The following is an 18526-nucleotide window of genomic DNA, read 5'->3' as shown; positions in this document are numbered from 1 at the left end:
AGAGATTAAGGATATTAAGACGACACTGGATGAGCACAAAGAAGAATTTGAAAGCATGCATAGAAAAACAGCAAATCTTATGGGAATGAAAGGCACAACAAATGAAATTTTAAAAACATTGGAATCATATAACAGCAGATTTGAGGAGGCAGAAGAAATGACTGGTGAGCTTGAAGAAATGGCCTCTGAAAGTGAACATATGAAAGAACAGATGAAGAAAAGAATGGAAAAAATTGAACAAGGTCTCAGGGAACTAAACAGCAGCAAGAGATGTGCCAACATACGTGTCACGGGTATCCCAGAAGAAGAAAAGGGAAAAGGGGCAGAAGGAACATTTAAAGAAATAATGGTAGAAAATTTCCCAACCATATTGAAGGACATAGATATACATGTCCAAGAAGCATAACGTATTCCCATCCAAAAAAATTTGACTAGACCAACTCCGAGACACATACTAATCAGAATGAAAAATGCCAAAGACAAGGAGAGAATACTGAGACCAGCAAGAGAAAAGCAATGCATAACATATAAGGGATATCTAATAAGATAAAGTGCTGATTTGTCACCAGAAACCATGGAGACAAGAAGACAGTGATCTGATATATTTAAGATACTACAAGAGGGGAAGCGCACTTGGCCCAATGGATATGGTGTCTGCCTACCACATGGGAGGTCCAAGGTTCAAACCCAGGGCCTCCTTGACCTGAATGGAGCTGGCCCATGTGCAGTGCTGATGCGTGCAAGGAGTGCTGTGCCACACAGGGGTGTCCCCCACGTGGGGGGGCCCCACACGCAAGGAGTGTGGCCCTAAGGAGAGCTGCCCAGCACGAAAGAAAGTGCACCCTGCCCAAGAATGGCGCCACACACACGGAGAACTGACACGACAAGATGATGCAACAAAAAGAAACATAGATTCCCAGTGCCACTGATGATAGAAGCGATCATAGAAGAACATGCAGCAAATGGACACAGAAAGCAGACATTTGAGGGGGGAAGGGAAGAGATATAAATAAAAAATAAATCTTTAAAATAGATAAAATAAATAAAATAAGATACTACGATAGAAAAACCTCCAGCCAAGAATTTTATATCCAGCAAGACTGTCCTTCAAAACTGAGGGCAAGATTAGAATATTTATAGATAAACAGAAACTGAGAGAATTTCTAAGCAAGAGACCAGATTTTAAGGAAATACTAAAGGGTGTGCTAGAGCCTGAAAAGATGGGAGAAAGAGTCCTGGAAGAGAGTCTAGAAATTAAGATTATATCAATAAAAGTAACTAAAAGTGTCAAAAGAGTGGTGAAAATAAAATATGACAGATAAAACTCAAATAGGACTAAACTTAACCAATAATGTAAAGCACTTGTATTCAGAAAACTGCAACTCAATGTTAAAAGAAATTTTAAAAGTCCTAAATAATGGGAAAAACATTCCATGCTCATGAATTGGAAGAACATCAAAAAGATGTCAATTCTACTCAAATTGATAAACAGATTCAATGCAACCCTGATAAAAATTCCACCAGCATTTAAAAAAAAAATTGAAAACACAATTATCAAATTTACTTGGAAGGGTAAGGAGTCCTGAATAGCCAGAAAAATCATAAAAGGAAAAGTGAACCCTCATCTCTGGACTGTATATCAAGCTACCAAGTTATAGTGGTAAAAACAGCATGGTACTGGAATAAAACCAGATACAAAGACCAATGGAACCAAATTTATGGTTCAGAAACAGACCTTCACATGTACAGTCAAGTGATTTTTGTCAAACACACATAGCTCGGGCAGACCAGTCCATTCAGCAAAATGGTGCTGAAAGAACTGGATATCCATAACTGAAAAAAGGAAAGAGGCCCTCTATCTCACACCTTATCCAAAAATTAACTTAAAATGGATCAGAAACCTAAAAATAAAAAAACCATAATATTTCTAGAAGAAATATTTGGAAAATATCTTCAAGACCTAGAGGTAGGTGGTGGATTATTAATGAAGAGAAGGACTGAGATGGACTAATGATGTTTAAGGTATGCAGAAGTTTTAATTAGCTTTACTGTGAACGTGTGAAAATGTATAGAATGGATGATAGCAAACAGTGAGTAATAGCTAGTTTATAAATGGGGATGTGGCTGAAAATGGTAGTCTAGATACGTAAATGCCAACTGACAGAATGCTAGAGAATAATCTAGGATCTGAATACACAGTAAACCAAGAGGTGGATGAGAACTGTAGTTGATGGTACAGATGCAAGAGTGTCCTTTGTGAGCTAGAGCAAATGTATATCACTACTGCAGGGTGTTGGGAACACATGGGAAAAATTAACTGGAATGACCTATGGACTGTGTTTAGCAGTAATAATATAATATTCTTGAATCTATGCCAAGGATGTACTGTGTTGATAATGGGGAAGTATGGGAAATGTGAGCCACATGTATACTATGGACATGGTAACAATCAGATATTATCTTATCTGTAACAAATGTTCCACCACAGTGTGGTATGTTGATAGAGGGGGTTGTTTGGGAATTCTGCACATGTGCATGATTGTTTTATAAGTTTACAACTTCTGTTATAAAAAATATATTTAAAAAATAGTAGGTTGTGTATTAGTCAGCCAAAGGGGTGCTGATGCAAAATACCAGAAATTGGTTGGCTTTTATAAAGGGTATTTATTTGGAGTAGGAGCTTACAGACACCAGGACATAAAGCATAAGTTACTTCCCTCACCAAAGTCTATTTGGCTGCCGACATCTGCAGGGGTCCAGGCTTCCTGGGTTCCTACGTTCCTGGGCTTGCTTTACTCTGGCTTCAAGGTTCCTTCCTTCCTGGGGCTGGCTTCTCTTTCCTCTGTGTGCTGACTTCCCAGGGCTCCACTTTAAGTCTTCAGCATCAAACTCCAAAATCAAAACTCCAACATTAAAAGCCCTCAATTCTGTTCTTCTCCATGCCTTTTATCTGTGAGTCCCCACCCACCAAGGGTGGAGACTCAACACCCTAATCATAACTCAATCATGCCTAGGGTACAGATCAGATTACAAGCATAATCCAATATTTCTTTTTGGAATTCATCAATTATATCAAACTGCTACGGGGTGGGTTGGGGGAAAAACACACCAAATATAAGATAAGGACTATGATTAGTAGTAAGATTTTGACAATATTCTTTCATAATTCGTACTAAATGTCTCATAACAATGAAAGGTGTTGGTGGAGGGTTGATGTATGAGACCCCTGTATGATGTTATGCATGTATGTGTCATAAGTTCAAAAACTTTTACTATACACTTAATTAAGTATATTTATATATAAACGATATGAAGATAATAATAATAGGGAAGGTTGGGGGAAAATACTTTGGTTAGTAGTAATATTTTGACAATGGCCTTTAATCATTAGTCAAAAAGGTTTAACAACAATGTAAGATGTTGGTGGTAGGGTGAGTTACTAGAGTCCTGTATAATGTTATACATGTTTGTTTTCTAAGATCGCAACTATTAAAATACACTTATTGTTTATGTATGTCTGTGTTGGACTATATATTTCAATAAATTAATTTTTTTAAAAGCCAACAGAGGTCGGGTACTTTGCATTGGCACCCCTTTGGCTAACTAATACAGTATGATACAGAGATAAGAAGTGAGTATCTGTTGTTGGCAGAAAAGACTTGCTTGACACAGGGTTGCTACAAATCTTCAAAAGGTAAACAATGCAAAATCTGTGAAATGCAACAAGCAAACACAATTTAAAAAAAGATATGCATATACAAAAAAATAGGTGGGGGTGAGTGGAAGGGTATAGGAAGAGTGAAGGTGGTTGCACTGAAGCTAAGTTGGTATCAAACGAAATATGATTGTTACAGACTAAGGATGTTAAATTTTAACTCCATAATAACCACAAGGAAAATATACGAAAAATAAATCTAGACAAAATGAGATGGAACTTGTGATGGTCAGGCGATTGTGTCAACTCGGCCAGGTAATTGTGCCCAGTTGTTTGGTCAAGCAAGCACTGGGCTAACTATAATACAAGGGCATTTATGGACTTTAGTCACCATTGACTTAACTACAGTGGTAAATCACAGATAGCAGGTTATAATTACAGCAATCAGGGAGACGGCCATCAGCAATAAGTGATGCTTAATCCAATCAGTTGAATCCCTTAAAAGGGGAAGTGATTCCAGCATTGAGAGAGATTTTCCTAGCTCATCTCTGGACAGTTAACAACTCCCAGAACTCCTCAAGAACCTTCACTGGACTTTCATCACAGGCCCTGGTTGCAGCCTGCCTCCAGAACCTGGACTTGTGCATCCCCATGGCTGTGTGAGAGACTCTTACAGAATCATATACTATTGACAGATATCTCTTGTTGATTCTATTTCCTTAGAGAACCCTGACTATCCAGGACTCAATATGGTAAAATACAAAAAATCAAATACATATGAAATAGGCCTTAATGTAAGAACTGTGGTATAAGGCAGAAGATTTATACCTTATGTCTTGAGGTATAACACTTAAAAAGGCTAAATAGCAAAATGGCAGAAGAAAGTCCTACATTTTCAGTAATGATTTTGAATGGAAATGGATAAAACTCTCCAGTCAAAAAACTGGTTGTGCTACAACAGTATGACCATAACTAATAGCACTTAATTATATATTTCAATGTAGTTAAAAGGGGGAAAGTTTAGGTTGTACATATGTTACTAGAATAAAAATTAAAAAAAAAAAAAAAAGGATTGTACAACACAGACAGCTAACCCTATTGTAAACAATGGACTACAGTTAAAAGCACAATTATAAAAATGTTCTTTCAGGAATTTTAACAAATTTACCACACTAAAGCACAGTGTTAATAATAGGGTGGTTTATGGGAACTCCGTATTTTATGCATGAATTTTCTGTAAATCTACAACTTCTCTAATTAAAAGAATGAAAGAAAAAAAAAGGCAAAGATTGGCAGAATGGATAAAAAAGTATGACCCAACTATATACTGTCTACAAGAGAATCACCTTAAATTCAGAAACGTAAGTGGGTGAAATTGAAAGGATGGAAAAAAATATACCATGCAAGTATTAACCAAGTGAGCTGGCGAATATATACTGATAAAGGGGACAATTCAACGAGATTAACAATTATATAAATATAAAAATATATGAAGCAAACAGTGAGAGATTTGAAGGGAGAAACTGATGGTTCTACATTAATAGTAGGAGATTTTAATATACCACTTTCAATAATGGATCCACCAGAACAACTATGAAACAGGCAGGAGCTGTTTGAAACATCTATTATGAAACTCCCGGGTCAGAAGAACACTGTACAGCAGTTTGGCGGTTCCTAAAAAAGCTAAGTATAGAGCTACCTTATGACCCAGCAATTCCACTTCTTGGTATATATAAAAAAGAACTGATAGCAGGGACTTGAACAGATATTTGCACACCAATATTCAATGCGGCATTATTTACCATTGCCAAAAGATAGAAGCAACCCAAGGGTCTATCAACCAATGAATGAATAAAACAAAATGTCGTTTATACATACAATGGAGGATTATTCAGCTGTATAAAGGTATGAAGTTCTGATACATGAGACAACATGAATGAACTCTGAAGACATCATGTTGAGTGAAATCAGACAGACACAAAAGGACAAAAATTGAGCTAACTCACTGATATGGCATAATTACAAAAAGCAAACTCAGAATCAGAATCTAGAATACAGATTACTAGGTGACATGGTAGGGATGGGGAATTTGGAGTTAAGGCTTAAAATGTACAGGATTTCTACTTGGTACCTGGAAAGTTCTGGTAATGGATGGTGGTGATGATGGCATAAGTCAGTGAACGTAATTAACAGCATTGAGTTGGATATATTTGAATGTGGTTAAAAGGAGAAATTTAGATTAGAAATTTAGAACTTTAGAATTAAAGTTAAAAAAATAACTCGTGCAACTACACACAGTGAATCCTAAGTTAAACCATGGACTCTAGTTAATATTACAATTATAAAAATGTGCGATCATCAATTCATCAAACATACTACAGCAATGCAAGGTGTTAATAATAGGCTGGTATCTAGAAATCCTGTATTTTATGCATGATTGTTCTATAAATCTACAACTTCTCTAATAAAAAACAACAATCATAAAAAAACAAACAAAGAGGCGTGGATGTGGCTCAAGCAACTGAGCACCTGCTTCCCATATGGGAGGTCCTGAGTTCAATCCCCAAAGCCTCCTAAAAATAAAAGTATACAATAAGCATATAACCAACCAACACAGGGGAGCCAATGTGGCTCAGTGGTAAGCGCCAGCTTCCCACATACAAGGTCCCAGCGTCAATCCCTGGCCTCAGTACATTAAAAAAAAAAAAAAAAATCCATACAAATATTTATTTTAGAATGCTAATTATAGACTGGATGGTAATTGTGAAAAAGGAAATCCAAATGTATATCAATATGGTTTGCAACCTAAATATTAACATATAAGGAATGCCCATGATGGGTATGGAGTGAAAATATGAAGGAACAGAGAATTATATAGCATAGAAGTTGAGAATTGAATGATGTCCAACTGCCTGGATTTACTACTGCTGTACTACTGACTATATCACATTGGGCAAGTTAATTAACTTCTCAAAGCCTTGGTTCATCTACAGAAGCAGATATTTAATATATCTACCTCATAGAGTTGTTGTGAGAATTTAAAGGAAAAAGTCCAGGTAAACAATGCATAGGTACTATTGCTACACTTATTATACTACAATCTCATTTTTGTATGCTTAATAGAAAATGTAAGTCTGAAGGGTTCAGGAAGGATATATGTGAAACAGTGTTGAATATAACTCAGGAGTGGGATGAAGTGTTGGGGTTGGAGAAGATGCACTTTCTGCTTAAACAGAAATATATGTTATTTCAAATTTCTAAAACTGTTTGGAGACCAGATAATGGACTTGAACATTATTTATGGATAAGTGATAAGCCTTTAATAAGTGATCTAATCTCTAAATACCTCGGAACTCAAATGTGACTCCTTTCAACATTATTCTGTAAAATATACTTCAGTTGACTTACTTTATAAAAAGAAAGTAAAGTAAAGGAATTCACCTACCCCTGCAGTTGCTGTGGGTGAGAAGAAAGAGGCACTCTTGGTTTGTTCCAGCCAGTGTAATCCTGGTTACACCTCAGTTTTTTAACAGAAAGAGGTGCTGGCTGAGGAAGAAATCCCAAACTTCTTTTGGCAGAGGGAGTTTGGCCTGAAACATTTGTCCTATTAAAAAAAAAAAAAAAAAAAGTAATGAAGAAACAAATTTTGAATGCTACTTTTAACCCCCTAGGCAATTCAATGTTTAGGAGAAAAAAGAATCCTAAACTCATGAAAGTATCAGTAATAATGACCATTTTGGGGGGAAAATGCACAAATATGAATTAGCAAGAGTTAAGGAAGCATATAATACCATACATATTTAACATAATAAAAACCCAAGAAATGAAAAAATAAAGCAAAATATCCAAGTTAATGAACTAAGAAAAACTACATACACTAATATATATTTCACTCTTATTCTACCTTAATGGATATCACACATTTTGTTTACCTAATCTTGAACACATTTAGACAGTTGCTTTTTTTCCACTCCTATAAATAATGACAAAACAAACATTCCTACCCAAAGTCCTTAGGAAATTCTAGTTTACTTGATCAGAAGTAAAAACATTTTCAATTTTCCTTTTCACTCCTAATTATCCTTGATATTGTGACTGTTTTTCAAACTGGTTGCACCAATTTTCCACCAATAGTGAATTTTCATTTCCCTACTTGGTCTCCATTATTTATTAGTATTATCAGGAGTTTCAATTTTTACCCATCTAGTGAGTAAAATGTGATCTCATTTTTTTTATTTTACAATTCTTTGATTAATAGTGGAATTGAATGTATTTTTATAATAGTTTACTTTCATGAATTGCTTTCATGTACCCTTAGTTTTACAATGAGTTTTTTTTTTTTTAAGATTTATTTATTTAATTTCCCCCCCTCCCCTGGTTGTCTGTTCTCTGTGTCTATTTGCTGCCTCGTTTCTTTGTCCGCTTCTGTTGTTGTCAGCGGCACGGGAAGTGTGGGTGGCACCATTCCTGGGCAGGCTGCATCTTCCTTCACGCTGGGCGGCTCTCCTTACGGGGCGCACTCCTTGCGCGTGGGGCTCCCCTACGTGGGGGACACCCCTGTGTGGCACGGCACTCCTTGCGTGCATCAGCACTGCGCATGGGCCAGCTGCACATGGGTCAGGGAGGCCCGGGGTTTGAACCGCGGACTGACCATGTGGTAGACGGACGCCCTAACCACTGGGCCAAGTCCGTTTTCCTACAATGGGTTCTTAATGATTTTAGTTCCTTATATATTCTATATAATAATCCTTTATTATAGATGGTAAGTTTTAAATTATGTACTCAAACACCAATCATTTCTTTTACATCTTGTGTTATATTTGTGTCTTAAGAAATCACTGTGTAAGGTTATAGCAATGTTTTCCTATATTTTCTTCTTTTTTTAAAGATTTTATTTATTTAATCCTCCCCCTACACACAGTTTGTGGTTGCTGTCCGCGGTCGCTGTCTGTTCTCTGTGTATGCTCATCTTCTCTTTAGGAGGCACTGGGAACAGAACCTGGGATCTCCATATGTGGAAGAGAAGTACCCAATCACCTGAGTCACCTCAGCTCCCTGGTTTGTTATGTCTCTCACTGTCTTTCCTCTTTGTGTCTCTTTTGTTGCGTCACCTTGTACCAGGTCACCTTCTCCAGGAGGCACTGGGAATACTACCAGGACCTCCCTTGTGGTAGGTGGAAGCCCAATTGCTTAAGCCACAACTGCTTTCCTATACTGTCTTTTAAAGGTTTATTCCCCCACTATATATAAATCTTTAATCCATTTGTAAGTTTATTTACCTGTATGTTGTAAGGTAGAAACATGAGTTATTTTTCTATATGAAAAACCAATTGTCCCCAAACTACTTACTGCCTGGCTAGCCCTCTGCTTTTATCTTACTTTTTTTTAAAAAAAAATTGGGAAAGAAAGTACTCATACAGAAAAGTAAAACACAAACATGGAGCTTAACAAATTATTACAACACCTATGTAATAACCATTAATGTAAAAAATTCCAAGTGCTCCTTCCCAATCACAACTCATGCCTCTGCGCTAAAAGTTACCATTAGCTTTCTCTTAGTTTTACATTTACTATATACCCTACACACTGTAGCTTGGACAATGCATAGTTTATCTGTTTCTATCCTTTAGCTTTCAACCTGTCTACATCTTTATATTGTAGTTGTTTCCTTTTAAGAGCCAAGTTGTTTTTTTCTTCTTTTAAATAAAGGTTATCTTTCTCTTTTACTGGAATGCTCAGTATTAATGTCATTACAGATATGGATTTATATCTTGTATTTTACTATTTGTTTACTATTTGTCCCATCTGTTTTATGTTTCTTTTTTTCTTCATTCTTGCTGTCTTTGGATTGTTTGTTTCACTATTTCATATTATGACATTTTCTTCCATCTATTAGTTTGGAAGTAATATATTCTTGTAAGATTGTTTTAATGGCTGTTCTAAAATTTACATTATGCATTTTTACGGGAAAAACCCTCTGAAACAGAGTTAGATTCATTTTCTTTGGTTCCACACAAATTCCTTTGAGGCATCCAGTGGAGCTGCCTAAAATTTTTGGATTTACTTGGGGATAAATGGTATTCTTTGCTTTCTGATCCATAAATATGGCATATCTCTCTTTACTCAACTGTAAATACAGTAAATATACCCTGCACTGTTTTCACCATAAAAATATAGCATTTATCTTATTAGATTCCAATGTACCTCAAAGATTTTTAATCTTTTACAAAAAGTATATTCTATTACATTTTAGAATTATTGCTAGATTTAGAAATGCTATTAGTTTTTAAGTTAATCTTAAAAATTTTACAGAACCTTACAGAACTATTTTATTAGAGCTAATCATCTAAACTGATTTCTCTTAGTGTACTATTTTTAAATAAAATTTTACTGAAGTACACCATACATATATGCACATATATATATATACTGTAAATGTATAGTACAAGTTAGGAACTTACAAAACGAACTTGCCTATCATATATAGGACTCCCATACATTACCCCCCCACACACCACCACCAACACCCTACATTGTTCTGAAACATTTGTTACAAACTATGAAGTAACTACAGCCCAAATCTTATATTTGGTGTATTTTCCCCCAACCCACCGAATTATTAACACCAGGTATTAGTATTATATATTTATGATAGTTCATAAGAGAACATTCTCATATTCTGTTAACTACAGTCCTTCTTTCACCACTGGATACCCTAGTGTACCATTATTAATGGATCATACTGTCTGCAAATAATAATTTTGATTTTTTTCTCCCCAATTCTCAAAGCTATTTCATTTTGTTGTCTTATTTTATTGACCCTGTGCTTGACATTGATGAAAATATTTCTCAAGTTTTACCATTTATTATAACATGATTTAAAATGTTGATAGATACCTTTATATCAAATTAAGTAAATAATCCTCTGCCCCCAGTTGATAAAAATTTATATAATAAATAGTTATCAAATTCTTCTACTAAAAACCTACTACAGCAGAGCAGTTATAGGTCAGTGGTTAAGCACGTGTTTTTGCATATGTGAGATCCTGGGTTCAATCCCCAGTACCTCCTAAAAACAAACAAACAAATAAAAAACAAACTATTACATTGCCAAAATAATTCAAACAATATTTTACTATTTAATTTTCTTACTACTTTATTAAATCCCTGAATTAGTTATGGAGCTTTCTCTGTTTTTCCATTATGATTTGGTTAAAAATAGCCCATAAAATGCTCTTAGCTAGGGAAGCAGATTTGGTTCAAAGGATAGAACATCCCCCCCCCTACCACATGGGAGTTCCAGGGTTCAAACCCAGGGCTTCCTGACTCGTGTGATGAGCTGGCCCACATACAGTGCTGACGCGCACAAGTAGTGCTGTGCCACGCAGGGGTGTCCCCCGCGTAGGGGAACCCCACACGCAAGGAGCGTGCCCCGTAAGGAAAGCCGCCTAGTGTGAAAAAAGTGCAGCCTGCCCAGGAGTGGTACCGCACACATGGAGAGCTGACGCAGCAAAATGATGCAAAAAAAAGAGACAAAGATTCCCGATGCCACTGACAAGAACACAAGCAGACACAGAAGAACACACAGTGAATGGACACAGAGCAGACAATTGGCGGCGGGGTGGGGGGGAGGGGAAGGAGAGAGAAATAAAAAAATAAATAAATCTTAAAAAAAAAAATCCTCTCAGCTTTTGGTACCTTCATATGGAAGAAGGGAGAAGGAATTTTTGAATTCTCAAATTTCTTTAATAATTATTGTCTTTTCTTGAGTTCATTGGGTAAAAGATATTTTTTTAAAAACTTGTCCACTTCATTTATCGATTCAACTATACTGGTAAAGGTAGTGCATAATATCCTTAGATTTTTGAAAAGCAATTACTCTATATGTAGTCACAGATGCCTTTTCATTCCCAGTACTATTTTTATTGATGCCACGCCATTTTTCTCTTAACTTTTTCTATAGAAAGTTTCAAACACATTCAGAAGAGACAACAGCACAATGAATCCATATCCTACCTTCAACTCAATCAATATGTGGCCAATCTTACTTAATCTATATACCTATTCACATTAATTTACAGCAAATCAAGACAAAATATTTTATTTATAAATATTAAAGTATATATCATTAAAAGATTCTTTCTTAAAAACTTTTGTGCCAACAACATTATCACAAATGTGAAGATAGTTGTAAATCATCTATCTCATAAGGATTGAATATCCAGAATACATAAAGAACTCCTACAACTCATCAACAAAAAGACAACCAATTATAAAATGGGCAAAGGACTTGAAAAGACAGTTTTCCAAAGAAGGAAAAGCAAATGGCCTATAAGCACAAGAAAGATGCTTAAAATCATTAGCCATTAGGGAAATATAAATCAAAACCACAATAAGATACTACCTCACATGCACTAGGATGGTTTTTTTTAAAAAATTGGAAAAATAAGTGTTGGTGAGGATGCAGAGAAATTGGAATCCTCATACACCGTTGGGAGGAATGTAAAACGGTACAGCTGCTATGGAAAACACTTTGGCAGTTCTTTAAAAAGTAAAACAGAATAAATTCTGGCAATCCCACTCCTAGGTAAATATCCAAAAGAATGGAAAATAGGGACTCAGACAGGTATTTGTGCAGCAATGTTCACAGTAGCATATTTCACATTTTTCACATTCAGCAAATGAATGGATAAGCAAAATGTAGTATATCCATACAATGGAATATGATTCAGCCATAAAAAGGGAATGATGCTCTGATACACACTAAACATGGATGAACCTTGAAAACATTATGCCAAGTAAAATACGGTAGACACAAAAGGATAAATATTGTACAATTTCATTTACGAACTGTCCAGAATAAGCAAATTCATAGATAAATAATGTAGACTCGAGGTTACACAGGGGCTCGGATGGGAAGTAGGGAAATGGGGATAATGGGGATTTATTGCTTAATAGGTACAGTTTCTGTTTGGGATAATTAATAACGTCTTGGGGGTAAATGATGGTGGTGATGGTTGCACAACATTGTGAATGTAATCAATACCACTACAGTATATACTTAAAAATGGTTAAAATGGGAAATTTTGTTATATTTGTTACCACAGTAAAAAAAAACACAAAACCCAAAATTCATTAAAACATGTAAGTAAATTAACAATGATTTCTTATTCCTACATACCCAGCACTCATACTTTCTTGATTCTTTTATATTACTTTCCAATTTTATTTTATTTTTTTATTCAGGCTTGCAGTAAGATCCATATACTGGTTTGTATGTTTCTTTTATTTTTTAAGAAACTTTATTTAGATATATTTAACACAACATAGAATTAATAAAATTCATAATTTTAAAGTGTACCAGTCAATGGGCTTTTTAGTATATTCACAGAAAAATACAACTATCACCATAGTCAATTTTAGAGAGTTTTCATCACCTCAAAATGAAACCTTATGTCATGTGGCTATCACCTCCCTCCCTACCATGCCCACCCCGGGCCCTATGCTCACTTTCATATGAATGGAACCAAAAAAATAATAAGTGTTTTGGAATCTGTAAATGGGAGAATTCCCATTTTGTTCTAATTTTTCAGAATTATTTTAATTATTCTGAGTCCTTTGCTATTCTATATGAATTTTACAATCAGCTTGTCAATTTCTTCAAAGAAATAGCTGGTATTCTGATGGGATTACATGGCTTCTATAGCCTACTTTGGGAAGTACTGCAAATTAACCATGTTAAATCTTCTGATTCATGAATATGAGATGCTTTTCCATTTATTTAGATGATCTTTAATTTCTCTCAAAAATGTTTTAGTTTCCAGAGTATAAATTTTCACTTTTGCTAAATTTATTCCTAAATATTTTATTCCATTTTTGCTATTTGGATTGTTCATTGGTTGATATGTTCGTTAAATCTCTTATAATGTAAAGGTTCCTCTCTCATCTATTTTTATTTCAAGCAATTTATTGATAAAATCGGGTTGTTTGTCTTGTAGGGTTTCCAAAATATGGATTTTGCTGACTGCATCAAAAAGGTGATATTTAACATGCTCTATGTCCTTACTGGACTTACTGTAAATCAGTAATTAAATCTAGAGGGTTATTTGGATTCAGGCGTAGTTTTGGGGAGAATAAGACTATATAGTACGATGGTATTTTTAAAAATAAATTTGTATCGACATACACTGTACATTCAAAAAGAAGTGTAATAACTATAAGTATATAGCTTTATAAATTTCTACAAAATAAATGTTAACTATTTAATTATGACTCACATCAACAAAAATACAACAACTGGCACTCTAAAGTCCTCCTGTCTCTGACCAGTCACTATCCCCTTCCTCCTGCACAACACTAACCACTTATGTGACTTCAAACACAACAGATTAGCTTTGTCTATTCTTGAAAGTCATTTTAAATGGAATCACATATTATGTAATTTTTGCTGTGTGACTTCTTTTGCAACATCATTGTGTCTGGGAGAGTCACTCAAATGTTGTGTTTAGCAGTTCTATATTTTCTACTGTTGTGGAGTATTTATTACACAAATATACCATAATTTATTTCTCCTTTTTATTTTGGGCATTTGGGTTATTTCCAATTTGGAGCTATGAGCAAAGCTAAACATTAAGGTAAATACATGCTGAAGTAATCACTTACTTCTCTTTGATTTATGCCTAAAAGTGGAACTGCTTTCACAGAGTAGGTAGATGTTTAACTATAATAGATGCCAGTTAATAGAAACTGGTATCTATTATAGTGGGTTGTTTACACTCTTACTAGCCATCTATGAGAGTTGTTGCACATCTTCACCAACACATGGTATTGGCAATAATTTTAATTTTAGCTGTTTTCGTGGGTGTAGTAAAATATCACTGCATTTCCTTGATGAATAACGATGGATGTTAAGCACTTTTGTGCATGTTCTTTGGCCATTTGGATATTCTTTTCTGAAGTGCCTATTCAAGTTTTCGCAGGTTTTAAAAAAATAGGTTGTTGAACTTAACAAGTTTGATATGTAGGAATTCTTCATAAATTCTATTAAAGGTCTTTTGTCAATTATATTTATTCCAAATATCTTCTTCCACATCTACAGATGGTTTTTCACTTTTTTAATGTCATTTGATGAAGAGAAATTCTAAATTTTAATGAAATTCAATCTGACAATGCTTAAAATTTTATTTCTGCATAAATTTCCAATACATCTCACACCACTAATTGAAAAGACGATTGTGATCTTACTATGCAAGGTCAACTTTTTAAAATGCCTCATGCATATTTTTAAATAGTTTCCTATTGCTATTCTAACAAATTACCATAATCTTAAAACAACACAAATTTATTCTCTTATAGTTCCCTCAGAGGTCAAAAGTCTGATATCAGTTTCACTGGGCTAAAATCAAGGTGTCAAATGGCCTCTCTGGAGGTTCTGAGAGAATCCATGACCTGCCTTTTTCAGCTTCTAGTGGCCACCTGTATTCCTGGGCTTGTGGTGCTTTCTTCCGTCTTTAAAACATCACTCCAATCTCTACTTCCATCATCTTACTGCCTTCTCCATACTATACCCTGCATACCTCTTACAAGATCTGCTGTGATTACCTCAGGCCCACCTACATAATCCAGGATAACAGCCCCACTCAAGATCCTTAACTTAAGCTCCTCTTCAACAATACTTTCGCCATAGATGGTTAACAGCCACAGGTTCTGGGAAACTGGGCCTGGCCATATTTGGGGGCCTTTTATCAGGCTATCATACCATATGTGGTTGATCCTCTTTGCTATTCTACTTGGTTCATTTGAATATCCTTATGCCAGAGCCACACAGGCGTAATTACCATGGCTTTATAGTAAGTACTGATATTTAGTAATATAAACTTTTTTGTTCCTCAAATCTGCTTTGGCTACATTTTATCCTGTGTATTTCCTTCTAAATTTTTAGAATCAGCTTGACATTTACTGTAAAAAAAAACAAAAAACCCGCTATTATTTTGAATGAAATTGCACTATATCCACAGGACAACTGGGGAGAGTTGACATCTTTACTATATTGAGGTCTCGAACCTATTTAGGTCCCGAATCTTTTCTTTCAAAGATGGTTTCTCATTTTTTTGTGGAGATGGCTCTCACATCCTTCACTACACTGATTTCTAGCTATCCAAGTATTTTTAAGTCATTATAAACAGAAAACTTTAAACTTTTGTTTTTCACTGTGGAAGATATAGAGATAAAATTGATTTTAATACTGAGCTTGCATCCTGTAACATTATTATATTAATATATTAATTATAATAGTTTGTACATATTTTGGATTTTCTATAAGTAATTGCATTATCTACAAAAACAGCAGATTTATTTCTTTCATTCCAATCCTTAAATGTTTTTCTTAAGTAACTGTACAGGCTAAAAGTTCTAACATAAAAATGAGCACTGAGGAAAGGCAAATATACTTGTTTTTTTGCTTTGTTCCTACTCTGGGGGAAAAACATTCAATTATTTCACCATTAAATATGATTGCTGTGGTTAATTTTTTTAATATCCTATATTAGATTAGGTCATTTGCTTATATTTTTAGTTTGCTAAGAGTATTTAATTATGAATAGGTCTCAAATTTTAACAAATACTTTTTTTCAACTGACAAAAATTTAAAAATTTTCCAATCATTTTGTTAATGTAATGAATTATACTGATTAAACTTGTAATGATAAACGAATACATTGCAGGAAAAACTGGTCACAATGTACTATGATAATATATGTATGGGAATATTTCTAGACTGTACTCTTCTGTCATTTGATGCCAATACCATACTGTCTTGATTACTGTAACATTACAGTAAGTCTTATACTCAAGTAGTCTATGTCCCCAACTTTGTTTGACTTTTTCATAGTTGTTTTGGCTATTTGAAGTCCTCTGCATTTCCATAAGAATTGGCATGTCAATTTCCACACACACACACACACACACACATTTCTGGGATTTTCCTTGAGATTTCTTGGAATCTCTAGATCAATTTGGGGGAGAACTTTCACCTTAAAAAGATTGAATTTTCTGACTCATAACAAGGTATGTCTCAACATTTGGATATCCTGTAAATTCTCTTAGCAACGATTTGCTGTTTTCAGTGTATAGGTCTTGCATGTTTTCTTATCACATTTATCTCTAAGTATTTCATATTTTTCATGGTATAAATACCTAGATACACTATTTTTTTTTAAAAATATTTATTTTTATTTCTTTCTCTCCCCTTCCCCCACCCTGTTGTCTGCTCTCTGTGTCCATTTGCTGTGTGTTCTTCTGTGTCCACTTGCATTGTTGTTGGCGGCACCAGGAATCTGCATCCCTTTTTGTTGCATCATCTTGCTGCCACAGCTCTCCATGTGTGCAGCACCACTCCTGGGCAGGCTGCGCTTTTTTTTTTCGTGCGGGGTGGCTCTCCTTGCAGGGTGCACTCCTTGCGTGTGGGGCTCCCCTAGGCAGGGAACACTGGTGTGGCACGGAACTTCTTGTGTGCATCAGCACTGCGCGTGGGCCACCTCACCATATGGTTCAGGAAGCCCTGGGTTTGAACCCTGGATCTCCTATGTGGTAGGCGGACGCTCTATCAGTTGAGTCAAATCTGCTTCCCTACTACTGTTTTTTTAAATTATGATTTATCATTGCTACATTGCTACATCAATCATTGCTATGTCATTGCTAAGGCAGTTTTAATCCTTCTAATATGGATGTGGTTTATTTCTTTTCCTTGTTTTATTACACTTACTAGACCATCAGTTATTACAATGTTGAACAGAAGTGGTGAGGGCAAACATACCTGGCTTGGTCCTAATTAAGAGACAAGGCATTTTATCTTTTTTAAGAATGATGTTAGGAATAATGCCAGCAAGATGGGAGAGTGAAAATTTCCCAGATTATGTCCGCCACAGCAACACTGAAACACCAGTAGAAATTGGCAGAAACAACTTTCTCAGAGATCTAGAAAAGTTAAGGGTTGCTTGACTATGGTGGTGCCAAATAAAAAAATGAGCAATTCAAAAGGGTGGGAAACCCTTGTGGTACATTTACTGCCCCTTCTCCCATGCTCTTCCCAGCTTGATGGGCTACCAGTCCATGGTACCAGTCAAGGTCTCTGTTCTGGGTTCTAGAGTGATCAGAGTAAACCTTATGTGTATATCAGGGTGCATGTATGTCTATACCAATCCATCAGGTGGTAGAATGAAAGACTGATATAGGATTCTTGACCCTGTCTCACCAATCCCAGAATGCACTCTACATGTATAAATGGCTGAAAGAGCTGCAAAACAATATTAAAAAACAAAAACAAAAACATAAACAAAAACCAGAGCTGCCTGGGGCAAGGCATTATTGGCTGAGATATACATTAATACCAAGTATTAGAACTAAAGGCTGAGAATTTACTGAGGGTATCTATGTTTGGGGGTGGGGTAGGAACTGAAAAGACTACAAGTACCTTCAGAAAAGACCTGAGAGTACCGTATCCTATGCTTTCTTTCTCTTTGAGCTGTCCTTGGCTCACCTTAAGGCTGGCTAAGTGCTGAAGATCACCAGCAAAGAGCCAATCTGCAAAGACTGGGAAAGGTGTTTTCTTTCACTTTATTTGTTGTTGTTATGCACTGCATTCAAGGAAATCTTTATCATAGCACCAGCTGAATATAAGCCTAAGAAACAGATCTCATTAACTACATACCCTAGGTCAAGGGATCCAGTCTTTGCATAGTTATCTGATTTCCAGAGTAAACACATTAAAATATTAAAATGTCCAGATTTAACAAAAAGTCACAAAAGATACAAAGAACCAGGAAAAGATGGCTCATTCAAAGGAACAAAATAAAGCTAAAATAATCAATGAAG

General features: G+C 35.4%; 1 protein-coding gene across 3 annotated transcripts in view; it reads right to left on the bottom strand.

Moving 5' to 3' along the window:
- USP37 (ubiquitin specific peptidase 37) overlaps positions 1 to 18526 on the bottom strand; it is a 127282-nt gene that overhangs the window by 63900 nt on the left and 44856 nt on the right. For all 3 annotated transcript variants that reach the window (XM_023592035.2, XM_071216127.1, XM_004469573.4), the window contains one exon: positions 7101 to 7259. In XM_023592035.2, coding sequence (XP_023447803.1) covers positions 7101 to 7259 — 159 coding nt within the window. The remainder of the gene's footprint in view (positions 1 to 7100; positions 7260 to 18526) is intronic.

Source organism: Dasypus novemcinctus, chromosome 7 (genome assembly GCF_030445035.2).
Source record: "Dasypus novemcinctus isolate mDasNov1 chromosome 7, mDasNov1.1.hap2, whole genome shotgun sequence".
Taxonomy (NCBI): Eukaryota; Metazoa; Chordata; class Mammalia; order Cingulata; family Dasypodidae; genus Dasypus; species Dasypus novemcinctus.
Note: the sequence above shows the minus strand (reverse complement) of the source record. Positions and strands in the feature narration are given on the sequence as shown.